The 17,609-nt window shown below is 44.2% G+C and overlaps 8 protein-coding genes across 8 annotated transcripts; 2 read left to right on the top strand and 6 right to left on the bottom strand.

Moving 5' to 3' along the window:
- Positions 1-135: 135 nt before the first annotated feature.
- On the bottom strand, positions 136-1,476 carry O0I10_000155 (uncharacterized protein; the record flags this gene model as incomplete). Its single annotated transcript, XM_058480269.1, has 4 exons — positions 136-1,173; positions 1,227-1,268; positions 1,319-1,390; positions 1,444-1,476. 4 exons carry the CDS (start codon positions 1,474-1,476, stop codon positions 136-138), a joined length of 1,185 nt encoding a protein of 394 aa, XP_058348792.1.
- A 976-nt stretch (positions 1,477-2,452) lies between these two features.
- Positions 2,453-3,410, bottom strand: O0I10_000156 (uncharacterized protein; the record flags this gene model as incomplete). Its single annotated transcript, XM_058480270.1, has 5 exons — positions 2,453-2,620; positions 2,706-2,814; positions 2,870-2,901; positions 2,977-3,026; positions 3,101-3,410. The coding sequence occupies 5 exons, from the start codon at positions 3,408-3,410 to the stop codon at positions 2,453-2,455; spliced, it is 669 nt and encodes a 222-aa protein (XP_058348793.1).
- Positions 3,411-3,590: 180 nt separating this feature from the next.
- O0I10_000157 (uncharacterized protein) lies at positions 3,591-5,172 on the bottom strand (the record flags this gene model as incomplete). Its single annotated transcript, XM_058480271.1, has 3 exons — positions 3,591-4,288; positions 4,356-4,709; positions 4,830-5,172. 3 exons carry the CDS (start codon positions 5,170-5,172, stop codon positions 3,591-3,593), a joined length of 1,395 nt encoding a protein of 464 aa, XP_058348794.1.
- Positions 5,173-6,335: 1,163 nt separating this feature from the next.
- O0I10_000158 (uncharacterized protein) lies at positions 6,336-6,814 on the top strand (the record flags this gene model as incomplete). Its single annotated transcript, XM_058480272.1, has 3 exons — positions 6,336-6,414; positions 6,480-6,559; positions 6,635-6,814. 3 exons carry the CDS (start codon positions 6,336-6,338, stop codon positions 6,812-6,814), a joined length of 339 nt encoding a protein of 112 aa, XP_058348795.1.
- Positions 6,815-6,953: 139 nt separating this feature from the next.
- Positions 6,954-9,428, bottom strand: O0I10_000159 (uncharacterized protein; the record flags this gene model as incomplete). The annotated part of the gene is made up of 8 exons (XM_058480273.1): positions 6,954-7,100; positions 7,157-7,548; positions 7,601-7,699; positions 7,757-8,180; positions 8,242-8,443; positions 8,499-8,806; positions 8,869-9,182; positions 9,245-9,428. The coding sequence occupies 8 exons, from the start codon at positions 9,426-9,428 to the stop codon at positions 6,954-6,956; spliced, it is 2,070 nt and encodes a 689-aa protein (XP_058348796.1).
- Positions 9,429-10,380: 952 nt separating this feature from the next.
- Positions 10,381-12,309, top strand: O0I10_000160 (uncharacterized protein; the record flags this gene model as incomplete). Its single annotated transcript, XM_058480274.1, has 4 exons — positions 10,381-11,029; positions 11,097-11,179; positions 11,243-12,091; positions 12,163-12,309. 4 exons carry the CDS (start codon positions 10,381-10,383, stop codon positions 12,307-12,309), a joined length of 1,728 nt encoding a protein of 575 aa, XP_058348797.1.
- A 93-nt stretch (positions 12,310-12,402) lies between these two features.
- Positions 12,403-13,680, bottom strand: O0I10_000161 (trimethyllysine dioxygenase; the record flags this gene model as incomplete). Its single annotated transcript, XM_058480275.1, has 1 exon — positions 12,403-13,680. The coding sequence occupies one exon, from the start codon at positions 13,678-13,680 to the stop codon at positions 12,403-12,405; it is 1,278 nt and encodes a 425-aa protein (XP_058348798.1).
- Positions 13,681-15,018: 1,338 nt separating this feature from the next.
- O0I10_000162 (uncharacterized protein) lies at positions 15,019-16,097 on the bottom strand (the record flags this gene model as incomplete). Its single annotated transcript, XM_058480276.1, has 2 exons — positions 15,019-15,235; positions 16,081-16,097. The coding sequence occupies 2 exons, from the start codon at positions 16,095-16,097 to the stop codon at positions 15,019-15,021; spliced, it is 234 nt and encodes a 77-aa protein (XP_058348799.1).
- Between the last annotated feature and the right edge of the window lie 1,512 nt (positions 16,098-17,609).

The raw sequence follows: 17,609 nt of genomic DNA on the forward strand, positions 1-17,609 counted from the left end.
GCTGTGTAGTAGTGGTAAGTGATTGGGGAGGGAGGGGGGAGGAAGAAAATGAAAACTATATATATGTATAATAACAAAGAGACGAGTGGTGGAGAAAGGAGTGATAATGAACAATGAGGCGGTGAGTTACACTAATTAGACATAGTTATTCCAATCAATGGAGGGCTTGTCACGCAAACCAAGGCACAATTCCATGTGAGAAGAGAGAGGACGTCGAATGACACTACGAATGGCTTGATCAAGAGGGAAAAAGGTTTCATTTCTTTCATCCGAAACAACGATACGTTTGCCGGGCGGAGGTGAAGTAGTCATGTCGATCTCTTTGAGTAAATCACGGAAAGTAAAAGTGTCAGTGATAGCAAGGTTCCTCAAATAATAGCGTGAATCAGGAGATTTGAGCGATACAGTCTCGAGAACTTGTTCTTGCTTGAAGATGGGTATCATGGGTGGAGGTGATTGGTAAGACATCAACAACGAAGACGACAAGGATGGGGTCGTTGTACGATGGTTGTTGTTATAGTTATTGGTAGTGCTGGAAAGTGGAGGCAATTGTTGATGGTTGGATGGAAATCGAGATGAAGAAGATGAGATAGGTGGTGGCGGTGGTGGTGGTGAAGAAGAGGCGTAAAGTGGAGTAGATGCACTTGAATGAGGTTCAAGAGTGCGTTTGCGCTTAAAAGACGTTGATGGCTGAATCATGTTGACATCAGGCGAAGACCAACGATACGAGGGTTGATGATGATGAGGTTGATGATGTTGATAACTACTGATCTCACGCACTTTGGCAGCCAATCCACCACCCAAAGGAGGAGGTTGTTGCTGTTGTTGTTGATCCTGATTGGAATCCACCATCATATCGATGCTGTTAGAGTCGGCAGGTGAAGGTGGAGCTTGCTGGGACTTTGTACGTTCATGCCGCTTTTTTGCACGATAAAGGGTGCTGCTATGTGCCTTGCAAAGTGACACCTCCGCAAGATCACGTAATCCCACGACGATACCAGCGTTGTCCCTATACATAGGATGTGCATGTTCCGAAAGCCATTTCATAGAAAACTCGAAATCCTCCTTGTCTTGAGGATGTAGCTTTTTGGCTCTAGAGTCCAAACTTCCTTCAGGCAAATTCTTGCCCCGTCTTGGCTGCACTTCTTCACAAATACAGTTGGCTCCATACATCTTTACAACATTATCTTAGTATCTCCTCCTTCGTACAGACATACTCTACTTACCCTAGCACATGTAAAGCACACGCTACACACCAAACAAGCATTCTATACACTCATAAGTATGCATTGCTTTGACATGACAATGTCCATTGTACCTTACGAATGGGGAGGTGACGACGTGCAAAAGCCGAGTTGTGAACGGTAGGGCCTGCATAATGGGATGGCGCCTAACCTTGTATTAGATTGATGATACTAGGATGATAATAAAGATACCTTTTACCTGTCCAAACTGATACACCGTCTTTTCAGTCATCCGCCAAAAGAGAGAGAGAGAGCAAGAATAAGAGAGAGAGAGGGTGTGTGAGTGAGTGAGAGAGAAGGCAAAGAAAAAGAAAACGGGAAAAAAGGGGATGAGTAAAAAGGATGCACGTCAAAAATAGAGCAAAGAGAGTGAGAAGAGAGAAAGAGCGCGCAACAAGACCAGCAGCAGCAGCAGCAATGTCTATAACCCAGGGGCGCGTTAACCTTGTTTGTTACTTTCCTGCCAATGCTGCTGTTGTGTCGCTTTTTGTTACGGAGCTCTTGTTCAAGAAGTGCTACGCTGGGTGGACAAACGATATGAGTGGTTGTGTTTCACCTGTATCGGCTGGTTCATCAGTAGTAGCAACAACATGATAGGATCTTCAGTGTATGTTTGTCACGTTGCTCACTGCTGCAGCTGCAACACCCCCTTCCCGACATTAATGTGCATTTTCTTTCTCTTTTACTGTTGTTGGGGGTAAAATGTGTGAATGTACGATTCATGGTCTGTGAGAAAGATCTCATCCTCCTTGCTGTTGTGTGTGTGTGTGTGTTTTTTGTTGTTGCTGCAAGGTGGCAATTATTCATTCCACCCCCCATATCTTTTTTTTCATCTCCCCCCAACTCGGTTACACATCGGGCTGCATCCAAGGTCGCCGCCGGTATCCATGGCACAACAACACACTCTTCTCACGCAGTAAAGTGATTCACCGTGATACACTCGTGAGTCTTTTCACTCTCACTCACTCACTCTTTTTACTCTAAGCGCCGCTACTCTTTTGCTGCAGCCGATCACGAGTTCAAGTCAGCGTGATCCCCCTCTTTTTAAAAGATGATCTCTCCCAACAATTCACATAAGACATCCATGATAGCTCTCTTTTAATATTGTTGGTATAGCAGCATTACAGAGATATACTAATACACTGGGTCATCATCATCATTGTCTACTACTTGGCAGTATCCAGCCCACCATCCATTGTTGTTGTTGTTTATGCTTCTTTGGATTCGACAAGCCATCCCAAATGAGCAATAGCCACTGTATCCAACATGCGGTCCTTGATCACCACCTCGGTTTCCACCTCCTGTTTGCCACCTTCAAATGCCGGTGGTGTAAAGTCGGAGGATGCTGTCAGCAATCCACGCGCCTTTTTCTTGTACTACAAGAGGCTCATACCCTTTAGTTGTCCGCTTTACCATCATCTCGTCTCCATCACTCGTCCCTCACGTGAAGACCACAATTACCTCCATACGAAGTGATACCAAGATGGCTCGATCCTTGTTCTTCAACGTGCTCATAAGAGCAAGACCACCAATCGTCTCAGCAAATGTGGCCAATGCAGTGGCATGAATACTATACAATCATCCATAATGAGCCTCTATGATTTTGAAAAGGCTTCGATCCTTACCTCTTGAAAGGGTTGCGATTACGCTTGTGATCCTGATATAATCATGCATCCATCATCCATTAGTACCTGGAAACCTATATACCATCATCACCACACTTCAAACTTACCCGCATGAATCCCGTACAGAATCCTTTGGAGAACGTGGCAATGCGCAAATCTATATCACCCCATCTACGTGTTATCAAAACATGGCATGATGGGTAACCTCCCTCCACCGAGAAAATGACTTACCAATGGATTGAGCATAGGGGTCAGCGTTGTTAAGTAAGGTGGCAAAGATCCATGGACGAAATAGCTTAATGATAGGCTTGTTGAGACGCTCCCAGATAACAAGAGGTTGACGAGCGTTGCGCATCGTGAGCAATAGATAAATGACAGTGATAACAGTGGTGATTATGACACCCACAATGAAGCGAGTGAAGATGGTCCATTCGAGTTCGAGTGCAACACGTACAAGACGACCCGTAGCTTCGAAATGTTCGTAAATGGCGTTAGCGAGCGGTGACAAATCCGACGCTGCAGCTGGCGTGCTTAATGTCATTGAGCGTAATAAAGAAGGAGAGGAGTGGTAATAGTAGTAGTAGTAGTTGTATACGAATTCACGCGTGTGTTATGGTGTGTGTGAGTGAAAGAGTGAGTGAGTGAGTGAGAGAAAAAGAAGATGCTCGAAGCTTTCTGCATGAGCAGAAGATTTTTTATTCGGAAGCAGCAGCACGTTCTACTAATCCCTAAAGCTACGCACTCCACTAAAGATGAAGGGACGCATCAATGCTAAATCATACACGGTGCTCTCATCTCGATCATCCTTTCGACTCCAATATTCACTCCATGCAAGCTTATTATGTCGACCACGCCGAGTCGTCTTGATATCGAGTGTCATGCAAAAATGATCGCGTGGACGACCTTTGTCTCTCATGTTGATTTCCACAGTGTGATGGTTGAGAAATTGAAACTTGCCACGAAACACTTGCGTGGGTCGAGAAAAGTCCTTCTTCATCAAACGGACCACGGCTGCTGGTTCATCCGTGGATAAATACTTGATCATGGTACCATCAGGGAAGAAGCGTAGATAGCGATAATAGGTCACCAAATGCACAGGGCGTGTCCATGCTGTATCCGATTCACCTGGGCGGATGTATTGGCACACTGAAATATACACACCATCATAATGAAGTCGTGGTCGATCCATATACATTCGAAGCCATTGTCCTTGATACAAGCTTGCAACGTATTCAGCTTGTACGCGTCGTGATTGAGCCATGCTCATGCCTGGTGTTTTAAACACGTGTTCACACGCATGTCTCCATAGTGAGGGTGATCGTGTCGCCACAAAGAATCGTTTGCACACTGCCGCACAGTTGGCAATGGAAGATGATGCATACAATACCACATGACTAAAGACTTGCACAAGGACTTCACCTATACCACCACCACCACCATGTCAGCCAGCTTGTCGCATTGGACTCATTAATTATTATATCCTTACCGGGTAACTTGGCAATGGAAACAGGTTTGTAATCGACCGCTGGTATATAGGGCATGTCCTGTTGTTGACAAAATTGAATAGCCATTGCATCCAAGGGATCCATCACATGGTGAAGGTGGTTCGCCACATACAACCTCGTGTCATTTTGCATTCCAAGCAAAAAGGCAACTTCACTAGGGCTATCAGCTGTTGCAGCCACTACCAACGGATCTCGTTCTTTCGACTTGAGGAGCGTTGTTGACGACAATGCACCATGATTGTTTTTAGTAGAGGTATCGTTTTGTAAGCATTGTCGATGGTAAAGCTTATCAACCTCGGGATCCATTTTGAATGCTCGTCGATAGTATACAAGGGCTATATACACAGCAACATGAGCAATAAAAGAAAGATAATCAAATTAGTTGGATGGTGCATGGTGCATGGGTAGGGTAGGGTGGGTTGTTGATTATGTGCTACGTGGGAAGCTTTCTTTACCCTGCCCTAGTTCCCCTTGACGTTCCATATCAATAGCCATCAGGTACACATTTAATGCGGATGATGATGATGATGAGGCTGGGTTGGATGTATCCTCATGTGGTGGTTGAGTTGATGATGATGATGATCCTAAACGAGGAACACGTGTATGATGTTGCGATTGTTCACCTCCTCGAATAATGGGTGCTGCTGTTGTTGGTTTCAACAAAGGTGATGAGGGTGGAGTGGTAAAAGGGGAATCGGGTGGTTGCTTTATGTTTCGTGCATGGACTTCTTGTTTCCATTGTTCTCGAAATTCATCCAACTCTGTTGTTCCTGATGTCTTTGGGGATGATGGAAGCATGATGATGCTGTAACAAAATGGAAAGAGAAAAGGCGTGTGTATGTTGTGCGTGTGAGCCTGATATTATTTCCTTTGTGTATGTATGTGTGTGAGAAGTGTGATGAGAACCCGTTTTGTTGGTCTATTTGCAAGGTGCACAGTGATGTGTGTGTGTGTATTTGTCGCATGATCATTTGCTTTTTGACAATCCTTTTGACTGGCAGGTATTATCAAACTACTAACCAGCTGTATGCATTCATCCTTTTTTTCACACACACACCACACGACATGCATTGCTTGTTATTGTAGCATGTTGTTTATCCACTCGCACTCTTTATTGCCATCGACACAAGAGCAACGTATTATTAGTCTGCGTGGGAAAAGGGGTAATAAGGAATGAGACCATCACACCATATTCTAGAGAACGGGTCTGTGCAGTGCATAATATTATAGTCTACACAGCCATTATGGTCACACACGCACACACACACACCACAATCCCCATCTAGCACGGGACATGCATGAATCGGGATAAAGATTCGTTATTGTTGTGGATCCCCAGCACTTTGCTACAAAACTCATTATAAAAGTTCCCTTTCTCAAGTACGAATTGAAGTATTTTATCCCTGCTACATTCATATCATCCATTGTACATCATGAGTAAAAGATTTATACTGTATTGCTTTCCTCTTACTGCAACGCTGCAACAAGCAGAATTCTATTCTACAAATCAAGATACTTTATCTCTAATCATAGTGAATGTGATTATCAATATGGAGCGTTTTCATTATACAAAGTGATAGGGTGGCATCATTGACTATCAGATAGAGGAATAATGAAGAGTAGGCAAGCTAATGCGGATGGAAGGTTTTGATCCTCAGCCAAGATTTCCATTGGTGGGAAACTACGCCGGCCTAGCACACTCACTGGGGGGGGGGGCATTTGGGATCATCGAGAGACCGCAACCAGAAGCTCCTTCTCTTTCTGCCTGTACGGGTAAGTGCCATATGAGCCTAGTGATATGATGTGTGATGAGGAAAAGAATGAATGATGGGGTGATGAACAATGGATGGATGGATGAAAGCAATGGATGAAAAGGGTCTTGAGTGGATGGATGGATGGATGCTTGGATACATCTTTTTGGATGATGATACTGATCAAGTTTGTACGAGTAGATTTCAGCAATGGTCCAGAGACTCACCTACCGTCGCCGCCTTTCCTACAACACTCGCTCCAACCGTGTCAAGGTTGTCAAGACCCCTGGTACGTTGATAAATACGACACTCTATTCGAAAAGGGCAACATGATATTAATCGCATACTCATTAGGTGGCAAGCTTGTCTACCAATACCAAAAGAAGCCCGTCAAGGCTCCCCGTTGCGGTGATTGCGGTGTTGCTCTCCCTGGTGTAAGTGTTCAACAATCAAACAATCGATGGATACGGGCTTTTTTTTACTCATGATGGATGTATGCTACTTTATAGCTCAAGGCCCTCCGTGCCCGCAAGTTGGCTAACCTTGCCAAGAACCAAAAGACCGTCAGCCGTGCCTATGGTGGTTCCCGCTGCTCCCACTGCGTCCGCAGCCGCATTGTGCGTGCCTTCCTTGTCGAAGAACAAAAGATCGTCAAGAAGGTCCTCAAGTCCCAAACCCAAAAGAAGTAAATCTTTTGACCATGTTCAAGGACTAATAAATCATTGTTTACAGTGATGCACAAATGCTGTTGTTTATATTACTGACATGTGTGTGTGTGTAATGTATATGGGTTGTATGTATGAAAAAGAGGGGAAAAATGCTATTGAACTATGAGGATTTTTGTCGTTTGCCGGTATTGCTGGATGCATTGGCACCTTTACGTTTGACGGATGCAACAAGCTGACTAAGGGATGAATCTTTCTTTTTCTTCTTGGATGGTTCATTGCCATTCTCTTGCTCCGATTGGGTCTTTTCCTATGCATCACAATTAGATGACATGTTCATAAAGACATCATTGTATATCCACTTACAGTTGCAGGTGTGCTCTTTTTCCATTCAGCATCGAGATTCTCACCCTTGATCTTTTCTTGACGAGAACTCATCAACTTTTGCATGCTCTTGGTCTTTTTGAATTGTGGATTGTTGGGATCAATAGCAAAGTGATGGGATTCATGCAAGGCGGCAAAACGAGGATCATTGACGTTGATCTCAAAGTCTTCTTGAGCACCTTCCAATTCAGCTGCCTTCTTTTTGCTCTTCTTGTTCTTCTTCTTCTCAGCCTTTTCACGCTTCATCACATCACGCATGTCAAAGCCTTCACCCTTCTTATCACCCATAAGAAGCTCCAATTCAGCTCGCTCACGTTGTTGCTCTTGACGTTCCTCTTTGCTCTTTTTGTTCTTCTTTTTGCTCTTCTCTTTCTCTATAATACAAAGTGAGTGGGATTGTCTAATCCATATTTTGCATATACTTACTCTTTGGTTCTTCTTCCACCATCTCTTCCTCAATTTCATCCATAGCTTCCTTAAAGTAGGCATCATTCTGTAATTCTTCATCCTCCTCAGATCCACTCTCTATATATGGCTTGTGATTAGTACTACTCCTATCTTGCCAAACTGTATACCTCTTACCTTCAGCATTCTGTTGTTGTTGGCGTCTTTCCTTCTTGGCCTTTCTCTTTTCACGTTGCTTTCGCATATACTTTTCAATGGTGGTCTCGTCCTTATTATCCTCATCGCCGTGAAGTCGCTTGTTGACGGCTTCTTCAGCTGCTTCAGTCAAACCAGGTGCAAATGTCACTTCCATATCGCCTTCTTCAGCATGATCATGGCCATCAAATGCAGAGTCGCTGTTCTCCAAAAGCTTTCTGTACTTTTCACGAAGAGCATCGACATCCTCATTCTCATCATCGTCATCATCATCATCCGACGAAGCAAGGTATGCGTTGAAATCCATCTCCTCAATGTCTTGCTCCGTAAAGTTGCGTCTCATGACTTCAATACGGTCGTAATCGTCGGCATCCCAAGTCAATTTCACTTTGGTGTGTTGAAGAGCCTATAGATAATAAACGTTGAGTTATTTCCATCCCACTCGGATATCTCTAAATGATACATACCTCAGTAGAGAAATTGGAAGGATGATATTCCTCAGGAGCAAAAGTAGCAACTTCACGTGGTTCATCGTCAAAAGTCATTTCATCGGGTATATAACGAAGATCGAAAAAGTTGGCACTAGCTTCGTATTCGTTGCCATCACATGCCTTGTAAATTGCACTTGCTGTCTTGACATTGTCGCATTCAATCACGGCATAATAATATCTGTGTCCTTTGATCAGTATCCATCTAACCCTCTTCCCTCCCTCATTGTAATTACCTGAGTCTTTCGATCTGGTATTTGCGAAGTGCTTCCTGATCGAATTCTTCTTCATAGCTTTCCTCATCACGTTCACGTTCTGGTTGATCATCATTCTCCTTGGCATCAAAAATCTCTTTGGGTGGACCTTGAAGATCTTCCTTTGCCATACGTTCCTTGCCAAACTCGGATGGGTAAACAGCAACGCTCTTAATGACGGATTGCGGTGGCTTGAAAGTGTTGAGCACCTTGAGTAAATCCACAGCCTTAAGTCTGTCCCAATCCATATTGACAGCAGCCAAACGATAAGTAGGTTCACCTTCAGGAATCTAATCATGCATTCATACATTAATGACAAGGCCTTTATATTCTCTCTAGATCTGATCCATACCTTTGCTTCCTCGTCACTGGAAGTTTCTTCATCCTCGGTATACTCTGCATCCGTATCCTCGCTGTCCGAAGAATCGATCACACCCTTGCCACGCATAGGGTCATATTCAACCTCCTTTTGACCACGCTTGCCAACTTTGATCTTTTCATCAGCAAGATTCTCTTCATCCTCTGCAATTTCCCTTTCCAACTCTGCAAGTGAAAGATTGTCGTCGTCGTCGTCGCTGCTTTCATCCTCTTGCTCAAACTCGTAAAGGTGTCGCAACTCTTCTTTGGTATCGTCCTCAACCTTACGACCATATCGATCCACCTTGGCTATATACGTCTTATTAATATCTCTTATGGACGAATCCACCCCTCGGATCGTGTGTACTTACGGCGATCGTTGAATTCCTTCGATGTCAACATGGACGAGAAACGCTTGTCGACCGTAACCTTGGTATCCTTCTTTTTGGGTCTCACGAAGCGAGGATCATTGTGGACATGAGCAAAGCGAGGATCGTTTGTAATGGGCTTGGGGGCACCCTTTTGCTGCTGCTGTTTCTTTCCAGACTTGGCCATGGTGAGTGGTGGAGTGAGTGTGTGTTCCAGAAGAAGAGGCGTGAATATTTTTTTGGACACAGCTTTCATGTCAAAAATGCACATCGCTCCGACACGGACCAACCAACAGCCACGGTTTGCATCATTTTGTGTTCCTGATAATACCTGCCGTCTTGTCCGTTTCATAGTTTGTTGTTGCTACATCACCCATCCATCCAAATACGAAATTGGTCATTATAGGTGCATCATTTCTCTCTTTTCATCCAAGATTGAATATGGCCCATACTAGTATTCTTGCATAGGATCTAATAAAGCACAGGCACGCTTCTCCCATCAATCATCATTTCATTCGAGGGATCGCATGTTGTCACTTGGTTCCTAATCTGGGATCGTAGATGTATGCACGCATGAACATCACATTTCAGAAATTGCTATTTACACAATCACAGGGTATCATCATGTAGTTATACATCAATCATAAAGCAAGGACTAAACGTCTACTTATCCAAGGATACCTATATTGAAAAGAGTGTCATGTTCTTGTATAAGGGAGAGGGGTCGCCTATTGTATTATCTCTAGCCATGATTGGAGTACGTAATGGTTAAACTACACAAACGTAACAAAAGGTACATTATCATATTCGGAAAGGATGGCAAAAGACATTTCCCAGGGATCAAAATGGGGCAAGGGGGTGAAAGGGGAGGAAGGGGGTGGGATTTCATCAGCTGGTAGTAGTAGTAATAGTAATAGCATCATCATCATCATCACACTTGTGTGCTGTGTGTGTGCGTGTGTAAAGTGAGTAAATAAAGTTAATGAGAATAAAGCGCCCAACTGCAACATTGGGCGCACTTTTGGTACATATCGCATATGTGTTGTGGGTACAAATCTCGCGATTGTTTTTGTCCTGCATAAGTGACCCATTTTCATTCTTTTCCTTTTTCACCTTTGTTTCCTTTATTACGCGTATCCATGAGATACTCAGTATCAGTTGCTTCCTCAACGTCTACGTACACCTCGGTCGAGAGTCCAAAACAACCCTTCCAACCCTCATCGCACGGCAACTTAGTTCTATCCCAGTCCTCTTGTCTTTCACAGACCGCCCATTCACCACTCCCATTCAAAAGTAAAGCAAAGACGCATGGCCATGGCTACATTGACTATTGCAACCTCTACATCAAGAACATTGACCCCAGCATCAGCAGCAACGACTTGTACGACGTCTTTAGAAAGTATGGGCATATTGTATCAGCGAGGATTATGAGTAATCCTGTCAACGGCCAATCCAAAGGGTTCGGCTTTGTCAGTTACACACATGTTGATGAAGCAGCAGCAGCATTAAAAGCCATGAATGGACAAGTGGTGGGCATCAAGCAGTTGACGGTCGCTTATCATGAGCCAAGGAAATTACGTACAATGTCGCCTGGATTTGTTCCACAACAGCAACCCTCCTCCTCAACACCCCCCTCATTTCAACAACCAACATCATCATCCTCGAATGTCAATGAATCAACATCCCGAATCCATTATCATCATCATCATCACCACACAGCATATCGATTCAAAGCCATTGATAGTCAAAGTGATATGCAAGTGCCTGACAATCATCATCATCATCATGGTATGTAATGAATGGGGTAAAGAGTATCAAGTAATGGAAGTATCTAAGGTTTATGCAACAAATATAGCGGTGATGGCAACGACTTCCGCATCAACCCCGACCAATCGAACCTTCACCAAGGAAACAATGACCTCTACTAGAAGAAAACAAGTAAATATTGGGATAGTGGATTATCGTTGGGCGGGGGCAATCATACTCACATGTGTGTCATAGTCACCATTGATGATAGAAGCACCGTCGACAAGGATACCAGATACACCACAACCTGCTGATGGAGATGGTAGATCAACAACAACACCACCCTATCATCCTTCACAATTTCAATCACGATTAAATCATGACAACAACCCCGAGGAGCAGCACTTTATTACAGTTGATTTGCAACGGAAAAGACTCGCCGAAGCCGCCACGCGACACGCCACATTTGATTACGATTTGAACCAAGTGGTGGATTTGCTAAGTGCGATGAGCGAAATGGATCAGGCTATGTGCCTTTTCAATCCACAATTTCTTTCACAAAAGCTACAACTTGTCATGGATATTCTACGTCAAACCAATGATCCTGCTGAACAAACGAGAATGATGTTAGAATCCACTACTACCACCAACACCACCGCCACTGCTGCTGCTGCTGCTGCTGCTGCTGCAAAACCCATCCACATTCAACATCCTTCGAGCAACAACAATGCAATGACCCTTACAGCACCTTGGAAGTATCATCAGTATAGCAGTAGCTATGGATCTAGCGATGTATCAGGTGGTCAACAACAACAACAACAACAACAACAACAACACTATACCAGGCAATATGAAAATGCTTTGGGAGATGTTCAACCAGCACCTGTATCGACATACCTCGAATTCGAACCAGACCCAGAGACGTGTTATACCCCTGTTGCAGAACCACCCTATTATCTATTTGATGTGAATGGCTATCCTTCACCCCCTGACGAATACAAAAGCGAGTTTACCGTGATCCAAGAAAAGCTCTCGCAAATGAAGAATGCAAGCATCTTACAAAGGAGACAAATGTTGGGTGATCATTTATATCCATACGTCAAGGTAAAGGTGAAAGGGTCGTATGCTATTCGTCATGTTATTATGTACTCAACAGACATGATCCTGCTTTTTAGAGAACGGGGGTGAGACGTGCACCCAAGGTGACCGTTTACCTTTTAGACACCATCAAACCAGAAGAGCTCGCCACCATCATGTTTGACAAAGTATGGCTTGATACCTATGTAAAGCATGCAGCAACCCAAGTGGAAAGATATCAGTGAGGAGGATAGGCGTAATTTCAAAGTTTATTTTCTTGTACACAATACACATTTCACACAATGCTTTTTGCATTTATAATAATACATCAATCATCATTACAACAATCTATCCTTGTCCTCTGAAGTGAGACGCAATGTTCTTGCTCGGCTCTTGTAATCATCCCAGGGGAAGTAAGCACCGCAAATACGACGATGGCCTGTAAATCCGCTACGTCCATGAAGCACACGCCAATTATCAAAGAGCACAACACGACCTGGAGCCAATGGTTCCCAAAACTCGTTTTCAGACTTCTTGAGTAACTTGTTCCAATGGAAGAGAGCATCATAAAAGGCTTCAAGTTGAGTGGAGCTAAGATGATCCAAGGTGGAGCGGTCATCATTGTTGTAACGCACTTGATAAAGACGACCATCAGGGCCATGGTTGAGAATGGGATAAGCACGTGGGGTGGGAACAATGAGGACATTTTCATCACCAGCGGAGTGTGTGGGGACAAGTGTGGATGCCAATGTACGATACGCTTCCGGGTTTTCGGTCTTTAGTTGATGAGCAATGTGGAAACCATCAACAAAGAGCGAATCACCACCCTTGCCCTGGAATTCAAGCTTGTGGAACATTTGCATGCCAGCGGGTTCTGTAAAGTACGTATTGTCCGTGTGAGCACCCAAAGCCAATGTCGTATAAGCTGTGTCCGCATGTGCCAAATCGGCAGTGAAAGACCATAATCCCTTGGAGTAATGTGTCTCACGCAAAAAGCTGATACGTCTTGCCAACGCCTCGGTGGCTTCCAATGTGGTAGGGACACCATCCACAAAACCAATACCATAGACTTCCAAGTTGTTGAGCCATTGTCGTAATCCATCATCCGTTTCCATGACAGCACCATGTTCCACCACGGGCAACTTGGATGCAAGTTTCTCAGCATCCCATAATTGCTGCTTTTGTGTAGCCTGCTCCAATGGCTCGGCAGTACGCATCACAGGGCTGTAAGAGTGTGTGTGTAGCCAATCCCATGCATATTCAGATCGATGTCCATCAGGCCAAGTCACCACCAAACCATCCGAAGTGCTATCCACAGCAGCAGGTTGAATATCACGAGGAATAGAAAATGTATCCACAAGACGTTGGCGTGTTTGTGCATGGTAGCACTGGTCACAATGGCAATGGTCTCGTAGCCAGAAATTATGGTACACGGATGTCTTGCGAGAATTCCAATCAAGGTAGATTTGCTTGTCATTGGCAATGCCAGCTCGCTGTGGCACGTTGCCACTGCCCTGAAGTTGCTTGCGTGCGTTTGGCTTATGAAAACGTTGGGCACTGACCGAGAAACAGGCGTGCTGGGGTCGTGTCAATATCGGACGAAGGCGAGTAAACATGTTCAAAACGCAGAGGAAGAAACAGAAGCAGCTGCTAATAATGGGCTCATATTTCAGGGACCTCTTTAGAGTTTACTTCTCGTAACATCAAAACGTCATCTGATTCTACCAATCTCCATAAACGGCGCCTGTGAGAATTACCAAATCAAAGATGACGTTGTAAAGTAGATCGTATACTTAGATCCACACATCACACACACACATGCAATCATATGCTTCTTCTTTATTGGCCTTTGATCATGACGGCTCATTATTCTATAACACTCAACTGAACAATGGCTCTCTTGGAAATGCTGATTGCTGATAGTTTCTAATGCTTCTTTTGATCATCATAATAAAATTCACGCTAACTTCTTCAACCACCTTCAAAGATCCCTCCGAACATGATTTGATCCTCGATAGTTATTGGTCAATGCTTAGAGACCGCTTGATACAATGTATATTGGAGCTTCTTTATTCTCAAGAGGTTAATGCGCTTGCTTCAATTAGGAGATCCTCAAAGATACATCGTGTTTTCTTAACCGGTGCTAATAGTAACATGTCGCACAATTTTGACCTTTGACGGCTACACCTGTCAGGAATAAACAGGTGATCCCCCATACCAGCCTTCCCCATACGCTTCATTTACAATCTTCAATAACATTCATTGACATCCAAGCTGCGACATTTGTCATATTTTCCTCATTTCATTCTTTATAATAAAAAAATTGACTAGCTATGACCCTTACATGACTAGCTATAGATCACCAACAAAGCGCTACCTCCAGCAGGTCAACTTCAGAGCCATACAGCAACCAATACACATTATCCATGAACCATGCATTATCACGTACCTGAACCTTCCCTTCATCAGCTTACCATGATATACAGTCCTTCATCCCATCCAATACGATTAGCTACCAAGTAACACTATGTATGAAGCCTCTGCGTACCTTTGTAATATGTTGACAACGAATCGCATTGATCATTACATGCTGCTGCCAAGTGTTTTCCAACCATAGGCATCATCATCATCAGAAAACGGCCGTGTAACATGCTTCAGGTATCGTTGCTGGATGACGGGCTATTGAATTTGTTGCAGCAGCGAATGTGGGGAAGGCGATCTCGATTCAAGCGAACCAGCTGTCGGCTAATGAAGGAGAAGGGGACTTTCCAATGCCTCGCTGTACATAGTCTTTGTCGTAATTCAATATAGCTGCTTGCACTTGGTGTAACTGTGTGGTGTCTTTGGTGGGTACGTGGAGTGTGTGTTGAAGGAGCTGCGAACAAGTGAACGATAGCCTGGTCTCGGGGTGTAATCTGGTAAAGGAACAACATTGCAAAGATACGAGGGGTGAATCACATAGAGGCCACAGGGATGATGGTGTCATTGCATTCTTGGTTGCTGCCGTCATAAACCTCGTTTGTCCATGATCCCAAATCCGTCGCTGCATAATATGACTTGAGTACTCCAATGCCATCCATGGCTGCAAAACACCATTCGTCAAAGGTATAAGCCATTTTGTCAATTCCATCCAATTCATCATCATCCTTAGCCGTATCCACGCGATCGTTCCTGCTGACAGCGCGTCAAGTAACCAAAGCAGCATTCCATGATTCACCATCACTGCACTTGATTGCAACCTTCCATCCATAACCATTGCAAATCCAATTGTTGGTTGAAAAGAGTCATGTGAGCGCTGCATGCTTCCTTCTCCATCCCCCTGTGGGCCATCTCTTTCTTGGTCAGTTTCCATCACTGCTCAACCAGAAGAAGAATTGCTTGTGTTGCGGCGTATTTGGTAGCTGATATGGATCATCCGTTGCTATCCGTATGTATCAAAGCAAGTTGCATGTCCAAAAAAAGGCTGCAAGGTAGTGCTGCAAATACAGAACGCTGTTCGAGACAATGAAATAAGGGCCTTCCTACTAGCAGCTGCTGTTACGTTTGGTCGTGGCAGAGGTGTGCAAGAGAGCTTGTGTTGTAGTAGAATGACAGGGTTGCGAACGCTGTTTGACACAATGCAGTAAAGACCTTGCTAATAGCAGCTGCTGCTACGATGAGTTGTGGCAAAGGAATGTGCAAGACAGTGTGTATAGCATCAAGGGAGGCGCGTGTTGTAGCAGCAGAGTGACAAGAAGGCTGTGTACACGACATGGACTTGCCCATTCAGTCAACGGCCATCGGATCAAGACAATTGTAGGATTGACATGGATGGGTTGAAGCAGCACAATCGTACGCAGGTGGTAGTTGTATACTTGAATGGGGCAACAGTTGAGAATGAGAGGAAGAGGAAAGGCGCTAAGAGTGGAAGAAGTGGAAATTCAATGTAGGCCGGGCACCTCTTGTATAAATGCATGCACACTGTACATCCAACCTTGATATTGAGATTGCCCTTCTTGATCCTGAAACTTTCACACAATGTGCTCTTGGACATGCTGATCACGTTGATCTAAAAAAGACCTCGTGTTTCATTATATAAAATTGAATGGGAGGGTATATGTGGGGTTTACTATGTAAGGCGGAAATGCATGTCAGCGCCAGACTCATCATTTATCGAAATAGTATACATTACCTTGGGATTTCCCATCTCGAACCTGAAACTTTGTCAGATGGTTCGTTGAGACATGCTGATCAACCTCATTCATTTAAAATTCGCAGAGTTCATTGTGAAGATTTAAAATGCGGGGCCGTCCAAATGATGGATGATGAGAACAAAAGAGCGGACGGCCCACCGCCCCGAAGTTGCCCACCTCCAACTTGAAAATTGGTCAGAAGGGTGCTCCGAGCATGCTGATAAGCATTTTTCTAATAAAAATGTCATGCTTCATTTGAAAATTTGGAACGGGAGCGTCCAAAAGTTTGAAAGACGGAGACATTCGCAGGGTCTGCGATTCATTAATTTTCATGTTTGCTGTTCCACCGTAGCTCAGTCAAATCGGCTCGGATCAAGAAACTTGAACGATGGAAATGCTCGGCTGGAGCAGGAGAATCGTTCACATGCAGTGGATTTTGCAACAACGTTGATTGTGAGGAAATGGCTGATAGCGCGCAATATTGGGCTATTGTCAATAGTCTACAGTATCATCCTTCCATCCTTCCAGTCATGCAATATAGCTGAGTTACACAAAGAGGTCCCTCTGCATCTTTTGCTCTGCCAGGGTCCGCCTACTTGACAATGAACAAAGACCACTCTTCATATAGCATCACGCTTACAAACATAAAGGTGCCTGTATCTCCAAACTTTACAATGAAACATGGGGTTTTGAATAGAGCAATGTGCTCGGTTTGGTCAACAGCACCTTGGGTGAAAGTTTCACGTTCAATGTCGCAACTAGCCCAAAAAATATTTTTCTGGTCGTCGTCGTCGAAGAGGTCGACCCCCAGATCCAGTTTGGCTGGTGGCGACATTGCGAAATCTGGGATTGGCAAGCTTGATCGTGAAACTTTCACACAAGGTGCTGTTGGCCAAGCCGAGCCCATTGCTCTAATAAAAACCCCACGTTTCATTGTAAAGTTTGGAGATATAGGCACCTTTATGTTTGTAAGCGTGATGCTATATAACAAGTGGTCTTTGTTTAATGTAAAGTAGTATGACTACAATAGAGCCAAAGACGCAGAAGGGCCTCTTTGGGTAACTCAGCTAAAAAGTCAGGACTTCAGGGACAATGCATGAAAGGTACGCAACCCTCACTTTTATGTCATACATTGGCAGCTAATAGCCACTTTTGTGCATTCCCAACTTTTGTGCATTCTATTGTAGGTGGACGATGCTTCTGCTCTAGACATTAATTTCCATGATTAAAGTAGGTTGATCCGAGCTGATTTGGTTGAGTTACGCTCACACAAGATTACATCGGTTGAGCTACATCGAGCGTGCTCTATGTCCAGAGTGATGTAAGCTCTCTTTGACCGTAGCTCAGTCAAATCAGCTCGGATCAACCTACTT

This window comes from Lichtheimia ornata (genome assembly GCF_029851405.1).
Source record: "Lichtheimia ornata isolate CBS 291.66 chromosome Unknown scaffold00001, whole genome shotgun sequence".
In the NCBI taxonomy this organism is placed as follows: Eukaryota; Fungi; Mucoromycota; class Mucoromycetes; order Mucorales; family Lichtheimiaceae; genus Lichtheimia; species Lichtheimia ornata.